Here is a 10149-nt window from a genome sequence, read left to right on the forward strand (position 1 = left end):
CGAAAATGACATCAAAATAAATTGAATATTTTTCAACTTATTTATTAAAATGCCATCAATACTATTTTATTCTCGGGGTCTCACATTTCTCTACACCACAAGGACATTATATTTGAGAGGTATTACCAATGGGATTGACTAATTCACCTCAGATATTTCAAAGAAAAATAGATAATATTTTTAAAGATTATTTTAAGTTTATGTTTGTTTATATTGACGATGTTTTAATAGCATCTAAAGATATGAATGAATAAACATTTGGAGATTTTCTCTCATGTTTGTAAAAAAGAAGGACTAGTTTTATCTGAAAAGAAAGCAGTCATTGCTATAAGAAAGATTGAATTCCTTGGAATTGAAATCGATGAGTCAGGAATTATTCTGCAAGAACACATAATGGAAAAAGTGCAGAATTTTCCAGAAAGTCTCAAAGACAAGAAGCAACTTCAAAGTTTCTTAGGAGTTGTTAATTTTGCTGGGATGTTTATTAAGAACCTAGCAAAACACATGAAAGTGTTTAGTCCATTATTGAAAAAAGATGCTAGATTTATATGGACGGATGAACACACAAAAGGACTATGCCAATTAAAGGAGATTTATAAGAATCTTCCAAAGATGGCTATCCCTCAAGACGAGGATGATATGATATTATACACAGATGCCAGTGATCATTGGCGGGCAGCAGTTCTTACTAAGCTCACACTAGATAGAGAACAACCATGCAGGTATTGTAGTGGTTTATTCTCAGATGCAGAAGTCATCAGATGGCATATCAACGAAAAAGAATTTTATGCAGTAAAAAGGGCTTTTGAGAAATGGCCATTATTTTTACTTGCAAAGAAATTCACTTTGAAAGTTGATAACACACAGGTGAAAGCTTTCTTAAGGAATAGAATTGAGTCTAAACCTGAGAAGGCCAGATTATTAAGATGGCAAGCATTATGTCAAAAATTATATTTTTGATATTGTGATAATTAAATCTCATGAAAACATTCTTGTAGATTTTTTAACAAGAGATGGACAGCATTGATATTGATGCTATTATCAAGATGCAGAGTCATTTGAGGGAACACCTTGAAATACTTCAAACCGAGTTTAACAAGTTAGCCGTAAACGCAGAAGTTGCGGGAAGGCTACAACAAGCTGATAAGAGAATTGTCTCTGATCGAATCACAGGATGTTTACAGGCGTATACTCAGCTATGGTCTGTAATGCAAAGGCCTATCCTCCAAGACATTGAGAAACCATTGGTTTCCCAAATGGAGAGTTTTCGAGTACAGGACTCTATACCTTGAGCAGGGGATTGAAGAGGGAGAGATCAACCTTAGGCCTCGTACTGACAAAGGCAAAACTAAGGTTGGTACTAATGAAGCTGCAATTTCTCCATTTCAGGTTTACCAACAGAATTGGGAGAAATTAAAAACAAGAATTGGCATTAACCCAGCTACCAACCGGGTTGATGTTTCAGGAAAATATCCTAGGATATGGATGAAACCTAATTCATATCCCAAGGAGGTCAAAGCCTGGTATGAATTCGGGGCTCTTGCCTCAGTTTATACCACATCACCTAGCTTTCCAGAAATTTCAGGACTACCCAAATGGATTCAGGAAGTTGTTCATGAAACTTGGGCGGATAACGATTATTTGTCCAGAGGAGATGTTTTGGAGCTATACTTTTTTAGTGCAGCACCAGAACCTGCAGGGAAAGGTTCACATGATGCCTTTCATTTCATCAAGTTAAGAAGGCCAGATACAAATATTCAGAAATTTATCAAGGACCCTCCAACAGAAGAAACACCCCTGGTCGCTTCAATTACTGAAGATGATATTTCTATCAGAAGAGCTTGGGGTATATGGGTCTGTCTCACAGAGATGGACAAAGTCAAGTTTCCATTTAAGTTTTATCAAAATTCTTTAAATGGATCATTCCTGTTAAACACCATGACAGGAAAAACAACAAGTTTTGCAGAAGATTTATTCGAAAAGAAAAGAAATCTTCTATGGAACAGCAAGCTGACGGCCAGTAAAGAGACTCGCCGAAAATTCTGTAATATGGCACATATAGGAAGATGGTCAGAAAACATTTGTCCTGAATGCCAGAATCAGAAAGAACCGGGGTAAAGATTTCAAACCGAGATATGACCGGAAACATTTTACCGAAACAAGGACAAGTGGGGAAGGACAACAATCACATTTTCCTCGAGAAAACAAAAAGTCAAAGATTCCTCGACAAAATTAAAAGAGACAGGTGACCAAACCCACTAAGAAAAGAAGATCCACTATGTGAGTGGTAAATGACTCAAGGACCACCAATAATAGGTGGCAAAGGACAAAGTAACATTGGATACCTTATCGTTAATAAAGGGAATCCAATGAATAAAAGCAAGAAAACTGGTTCCGAAAATTTTACCTATAAATAGAGACAAATGGGAACCAGTAATTCACACCAAAAACGAAACTTAAGAATGTATTTCACATATCTAAAAGTTTCAAAAAGAAGAATCAAGAGATATAGAGATCAGCTGGAACCTCTCTGATATATAATTAAACATTACAAGGAAAAAGGAGACGAGATTTCAGTAGATATCTTACAAGCTCATCTCTACTGGTATTGTAGAGAATAAAAGAAGAAGAGAAGTTGATTTCTAGATTAATGATTTAGAAAAAACATTTCAAATGGAGGGACCACCTCAATGGACCACTCAACCACTACATGGTCCATGTGCATGCTGTAAAAGCTTATCAAGATTTGGAATCCGAGTTTCAAATCCGAAGAAGCCTTCTATAAATAAGGCAGGAAGAAGGAAGTGAAGATCATCGAACATTTTCCTCATTTCTTTCAAAACAAAATTGTAATATTTTCTTTCAAGTTTATGTGTGTAGTGAGTTCGGCTACTATCAGTAGCTAAACAAGTCTCTCCTCCTCTACAGGAGGTTTCAATGTAATAATAAATGTTTCTGTTTGAATAAAGAGATCTTTGCTCTAGCCCCTCTCGTGTATTATTTTCAAAATTTTATCTTTTATTGTACACCTTAAGGTAGGAAACGAATTAGGGTTGTGCTAAGTGCTGTTGAAGGAATCTGCGTCTGTAACCATCGGTTGCGACCGTGTGGTTGGACTGTGAGGAGCAGTTCGTAAAATACGGTGGATATAACCCGATGGCATTCTGGTCAAAAAGATAAAAGATTTAATTTATTTTACGGAAGCATGATGACCTTTAAATTTGAAAAGAAAATCATTTAATTAAAAAAAAGGTTGAAAGGTATTTTAGGAAGTGAGGAGTAGGAATAAAGAAGTATGGTCAAAGGGGACTGAATGCAAATTTCCCTATATAATAATTAGGATCTCAACACACACGTTGCATGTCTGTAGATTATTTGATTTTTTGAAGTTCTATATGTATTTGAAATTATCAAAATTGATTTGGGGTATTTGGACAATTTGTTGAATTATCCATAAAAAATAATAATAAAATGGAAAAAATGGTAAAAGGCCACACCAACAGACCAAAAAAAAAAAGGTTCACACTCTTCCCACTTAATATATAACTAAGATCTAGATGCATTCGTTACGTGTTTATACAATATTTGATTTTTTTAAATTTCTATATGTGTTTGAAATTATCAAACTTGATTGGCAATTTTTGGAACTAACCATAAAAAAATAGTAAAATGGGAAAAAGGTAAAAGGTTACATCAAGAGACCAAGAAAGGATCTACATCCCGCCCCTTTTAATATATAACTAGTGATTTTTGGCAAATGTTGTGTTCTCGTATGATATTTTTTTAATTAAATTGATTTATATTGAAATGAGGAAATAATTAACTAAAATACAATTTGAAATAATAAATTTAAAAGAAAAGGGGAAAAAAATAAAATGAGGGGACTGTTGTGAAAAATGAAACATATGATCTGTTGCTTTGAAAATAAAGCCCTATCACTAAGCCACACACTCTTTGAATTAAAAATTTGACGCTTTATTAAAATATAGTAAACAAAAAAGACTAAATTTTTGAACTTATTAGGGGAAAACAATATATAGTAAAAGATAGAGATAATAGATATAGAGATATATTATTATTAATAGTTACTCTGCACACGCGATGCGTGTGTGTACAGTCTTTTTTTATCATTATCGATGGACTAAAGTGAAATTTGACAAATTATGGAAGGACTAAATTGATATTTGAATTGTTGAAATAAAAAAAATAAAAATAAAAATGTGTGTTGAAATTAAAAACAAAAAACAAAACAAAAAAAGTATAATATTAGTATCATATAAGAGTAAAGTTGGAATAAAAAATTGGTGTCCTTCCTATATGATTATTATCATATTCTCAATTTTAATAAAATAAAATAGATTATTATGACACCATTGGGCCAGAGTTTGGGCCCAAACGTTCGGCCCAATGGTAACAATAAAACCCTCCTAGCCCACTCTGGAATATGACTTTAGGCCGGGAGAAAGGGGCAGAGGGTTGACCAAAAACCTGCGCGGTCAAACTTGCCCTAAGTTCCGAGATGCCCGACACGTCGGCCTCCGCCACCCCGGTCCCTCCCGCTTCTTATACCACAATACCAATCTCCGGTGGCGCCGTGATTTCCCGATCGACGCAGAACCTCTCTGCTTGCCTCTCCAGAGCCCGACCTTGGCCGGTGTTCCTAGCCACCACCGCCGTCATCGACCTCCCACCCTCATTCTCCGCAGCCACCCAACGACTCCGCCGCAATGCTAGCTACTTCTCCGTCAATTACGCCATTATCGTCACCGCGTGTGCTGCCGTATCCCTGATCGGTGCGCCGATCGCGCTGATACTCATCGGCTTCGTCTTCTTCCTGTGGCTGATTCTCCACTTCTTTCGAGAAGACCCATTGTTGATCTGGGGCTACCATGTCAATGATTGGGCGGTTATTCTTGGCCTGGTTGTAGTCTCCATTGCGGCCCTCTGGATCACTGGCCCGTTGAATAACCTTTCGATTGGCATTAGTGTCGGGCTGTTGATCTTCGTCATCCATGGAGTCCTGAGAAATCCTGAAGGACTTTTTCTTGACGAAAACGAAGCCGTTTCTGACGGATTGGTCTCATCCCAATCCACTGCTTTCAGTCCCCGTAATGGCGGAATTCAATTCAATCAACCCGTGTAATTAACTCACATCATTTTATTTTCTATATATATTTGTTTTGCTGTATAATTTATTTATTTAATTCGTGTGAGCGTGTGAATGATCATTTTTCGTGTGATTTGTTCCTATTAGTCCTGGGTTCAAGAATGTGATTTTTGGGAAGGAAAACCTTGCTGGTTGTTGTGCCTGGGGAATTTCGAAATTTGTTTTGAAGGATAGTGGTTGTTTGTTGTACTTGTAATTTGGTAATGCCAATCGTTCTGATTTCAGACTATTTTGGAAACCTTGTACTTTTGTTTTTGGCGTAATTTCTAAAATATATGGAAGCTTGGAGGCACAGTATGATCATCATCTTTACATCAAATAAATTGAGCTTTTCAATTGTTAGTAGAGTCTGTTGTTCATAAGATTAGTTTTATGGTTTCCAAATAATGTAGTTGTGTCATTGGGTTGAGCTCTTCTAGCCGAATCGAGTTGAACGAATTCCAGAGCAGAGTCCTCTTCACTCCCCCGAGCTTGGCTTCTCTGAAGAGCTGACTCCCTGACTAGCAAGTGAAATCTGCAACCATCTGGTTGAGTTTTTCGATCGTTTTCGGTGTTGGATGTGTTATATCCATACAATCCTGCTGCTAAAGCTATTGCCATTGGCCCAGTTTAATTTAAGTTGGCATGCTTACTTCAAATAATCCCCACATCTAAAAGCCGCAGTCTGAAATTCTACTTACGTTTGGCCTCTCCAGAGCCCGCATTGGAAGCAGGTGGAATTTGAGCCCTTTCGGCAGCTACACCGGAGGTTCCAGTGAACGAGTCTGGAACTGAACACTTAATATTACAAATCTTGAGCTGTGTCAATGTGTTTATCATAATAATCCCACTTTTCGGGATAAGGATTTGTAGATTTGTGGCCATTGGATAAATCCCGAGTGTTCGGATTAACACTCCCATAGTCGTAGGTGCATGAGTTCTATTTTTTTGTTCATCTCAAATACAGACAATAATATTTCTGCTGCTAAAATATTCATATTTAATTTGTATTCTTGAAAATTAGTTTATTTATCTCAAATATCATATATAAGAATAAAATAAAATTTTTATTTGTATATCGTTTTTTCAAATGATAATATTTAATGGGGAAATTAAGTAAATAGGATCGGTCATATTTTATTTTACAAAATAAGTTCCGTTATTTAAAATATTGGTTGGAGTGCTTTTTCTCCCCTTACCACTGCGTTTTTTTCTTCTCCAAGATTTCAGCAAGCAAACAATCATCCAACTTTTTTTTCGATGTTTCGTTCATTTTTTAGTGTGTTGCACAATTTTCAGTCTTTTTGTTAAATATTTTGAAATTAAATCATGTCTAGACTGATTTTGATTAATTTTCAGTTCACAGGATTAATTTCCAATTCATTTGAACAGGTTTCGACTACATGAACTGGTTTCGACTGATTTTTAGTTCACGTGGATTGTTTCTTGACCGACTTTGACTGTTTTTCAATTTATGTGGACATGCTTAGAAGGAAATTTATTTCATGTGGACTAGTGTCGACTAATGTCAACTGAATAAACTGTTTTCGACTGTTTTTCAATATAAATCAGTTGAGTCGAATGACTTCTAGTTCATATGGACGGGTTTTCATTACATGTGAACCCCAATATCAACTGATTTGCGGTTTATGTTATTTAATTTTTTAACATTATTAATTAACAAGAGTTGTAGTGGTGTTGTGATGACAAAACTAACCCAATCTCGTGGTCTTAAAAAAATATGAATCATCCCTGAAAAAACATATTAATCATAAGTTGAGATCCTTTAACTAAAATTTTAAAAAATGAGACATTTTACCAAATTAGATATAAAATAAGGCCTATGATACCTTGGAAAAGGTTCAGGTCATTCTTGGACTCGGTCGGAGAGAGAAATATACTGGGAGCCCAGAGCTAGTCTCGAGAAGCCTAGAGAAGACTGAGTGAGAGCTAGCATGGTTAAAGAAAGAATACCTTACTTAAACCATCCCCAGATGTACATCAACTTTAGAAGCCGATCAGACTACTACATACTCATATGAGCCTGGAATCCCAGCCTAGCCCGAGTAGCATAAGAAGACCAAGATGAAGGATCAGGGACCATGTCCACGGATAGTCCTAGACCGGGATCCCCCTTGTGTCCTCATGTCATTGTCAGTGCCCGAGCATATTGGGACATATATTGATTCTGGTGCCATAGGTATGGGTCGACATGTCTCGAAATCATTGGTATGTCAATCAGCGCACATGGATGCGATGTAACAAGACAGGAAGCATTATGAGTTGTTAGTTGTGACGGTGTTAGGGGGCAGGGCATGAGCAGCTGTCTGATCATGAGAAGTAATCGAGAACTAAAAACAAGGTAATCATTACCTTTTCTCCTATAAATAGCCAGATTGCAAGATCATTGGGGACGATTCACTTACCATTTTCTCCGCATTGGCTTGATAGTCAAAGTTTTAAAGGAATTTGTTAATGAGTAAATTTGAGATTTTTATGCTTTATTTTGAAGTTGGTTTGATCATGTTAAAGTGAAACATCTGCTTAATCGTTTCTTAAATCGTGCTAGAATTTTTTTTAAAACCCCCCTAGCATCGGTCGAACCACAAAAATTACATAAAATATATTTGGACATCATTTTAAAATAAACATAACCAACTATATATTTGAGAAATACAGCCCATACTATAATCTCTCAAAAAATCACTTAGAAGTATAAATAAAAAGTCGTAAAAATCTTTAACATAAATCATAAACATAATTGCGGAAAGCTAGAAGCGCTGGTCCTCGGGTCGTGTGCACCTTCAGTCCAGTCAGGTCAACCACCAAGACCTCCATAAACATTATTATCATAATCACCTGCATCAATCACATTTAGTGAGTCTAAAGACTTAACACGTCATATCCTTGATAACAAGTAATACATAATACAGATCACATGCAACAGTGAAAAATACTTGTACTTAAAATATCGTTTTCATCAAGATGCATAAACTTTAAACATGAACATTTTCGTAAACATTTTCATGATGCATAAACTTTAAAAACATTTTCATGATCCTTTTGCATAAAAATTTTCATAAACATATTCATGTCATCCCCAACATATTCATATACATATTATCATCAACATATACGTATTTCATTTTCTTTTCGTTGAATTCAGATCGTTAATTGTGACTTTCGTGTTCATCTACGTCTACGTCTACGTGTTGGGCGATGGATCCATCTACATGTAACCACAGTACTGGGCGGCGGGGACACCAGCAACACTCTCACCGGTCAATTGGGCCTTGGTCTTACGTATTAGCATATTATCGTATACATATACATATCCGTATCCAAGGAAACACGATCGTCGGGCTCTCACTGGGACCATAACCCTCACGACATTTCCAAAATATCATCGTATTAGTCACAATTACTTCACTTCATTCAACGTTTCATATTATCATCACTTTATAAAAAACATGCATTTAATATCCTTTTCTTTTCAAAAACAAGCATGCAACATATCTTTTAACGTTATCGTTTTCTCATAAAAATCCATAAATATTTTAAAAGAAACCTTTCAACATATAAAAATTCATAAATCCTTTAAGTAAACATTTCAACATCATAAACATTTAAAATATGCATTTAAATCTCAAACATTTAAAATAAACATTTTAACATATTAAATCACAACCTTATAAAATAACATTTTGACATAATAAATCGTAAACATTTAAAATTCAAGTCATAAAAATTCATAAACATTTGAAATAATCATATTAGCACATAAAACAGCATTCAGGGCATTGCCATGACGTTAACTAATTTTTAGGTGTAAAATGACAGTTGTACCCCTAGACGTGAAATTTTCCGTTTTTGACATTTTCTTAATTTCCTTGACTCTAACATGTCCCAAATAATTATTTAAGTTTACATGAATTTTCTCATATTTTTATTTAGTTTAAATCGAGGTCTTTTAATTTAATATTTAAATAAGACCTATTACTGCGTTTTAATCCCGAATTAAACCAAAACTTAATATAAAATTCCCCAAATTAAAAACTTAGACTTTTAATAATTATTTGAGCTTAAATATAATTTTTAGTAATTTTATAAAGTTTAAAACTAGGCGTTTATATTAATTCGTTAATTAACGTTTCGTGCGGCGATTAAATTCCGGAAAATTCCAAAACTCATTATTTTGACCCCAAATTTTAAACATAGCATTTTTAGTATTTATTCTACCCTTCCAAGTCATGAGCCACAGCCGTGGACCCATGGATTCAATTTTAGCTTTAATATTTTTGCTTTTGACACACTAACGAACCCACCGAGCCATCTTCCAATTTACTCGAGCCACGCCCGAGCCACCTTAAGCCAAAACCTAGCCAACCCATCTAGAGACCCTACTGACCAAGCCCAGCCCGTAAAACTAGCCCTGGCCCGACCAAAAACTTGCTGGAACTTGACCCAAAATTCTGCACATGTGTGTGTGTCTCTTCTAACCTTCACCAAGACTCCTAGCAAACTAGGACACCTCCAGCTGGTTAACCACCGACCCAACCTGACCCTAACCAACCTTGGACCACTCCTAAACTCAGCCCAGACCAGCCCAAACCCCTGGACGCAGCAGCGAGCAACCTGAATTCAGAAGCACAACCTGCGCACATGCTGCCTCCATAGTGCCTCCCCACGTTTTCTGTTTTCTCTCAAACCAGCAGCCACCCAAGAGGCACCAGCCCTTGCCCAGCCCTTCTAGGAACCCCACTGGACCCTTAGAACCTAAGGACTCGACCCCAAAGCTCCAAAACCGAAGCTCCACCAGCAGTAAGCATATTATGGCCGAGAAACCCACCTACCATGAACTCCACGTTTCTGTTGCTAGGACCTAGCCAACCACACCAGACCCTGAACCAGCCCCCTTTGCACCTTTCTAGGACCCTAAAGAGTGGACCTAGCCCAGCCCAGAGCCCCCTGGCCGAGCCTTTTAACCCTGCACAAGCTGAACA

The 10149-nt window shown here is 36.5% G+C and overlaps 1 protein-coding gene across 1 annotated transcript; it reads left to right on the forward strand.

Moving 5' to 3' along the window:
• Positions 1 to 4450: 4450 nt before the first annotated feature.
• On the forward strand, positions 4451 to 5338 carry LOC140981240 (PRA1 family protein G2-like). The gene has a single exon (XM_073447582.1). It carries the CDS (start codon positions 4520 to 4522, stop codon positions 5141 to 5143), a length of 624 nt encoding a protein of 207 aa, XP_073303683.1. The 5' UTR covers positions 4451 to 4519; the 3' UTR covers positions 5144 to 5338.
• The last annotated feature ends 4811 nt before the right edge of the window (positions 5339 to 10149 follow it).

The sequence above is a fragment of the Primulina huaijiensis genome, chromosome 1, assembly GCF_012295235.1.
Source record: "Primulina huaijiensis isolate GDHJ02 chromosome 1, ASM1229523v2, whole genome shotgun sequence".
Classification (NCBI taxonomy): Eukaryota; Viridiplantae; Streptophyta; class Magnoliopsida; order Lamiales; family Gesneriaceae; genus Primulina; species Primulina huaijiensis.

What these genes read in the sequence shown, in the direction of transcription:
- LOC140981240 (XM_073447582.1), top strand. Translation starts at nt 4,520, where the DNA reads ATGCCCGACACGTCGGCCTCCGCCACCCCGGTCCCTCCCGCTTCTTAT.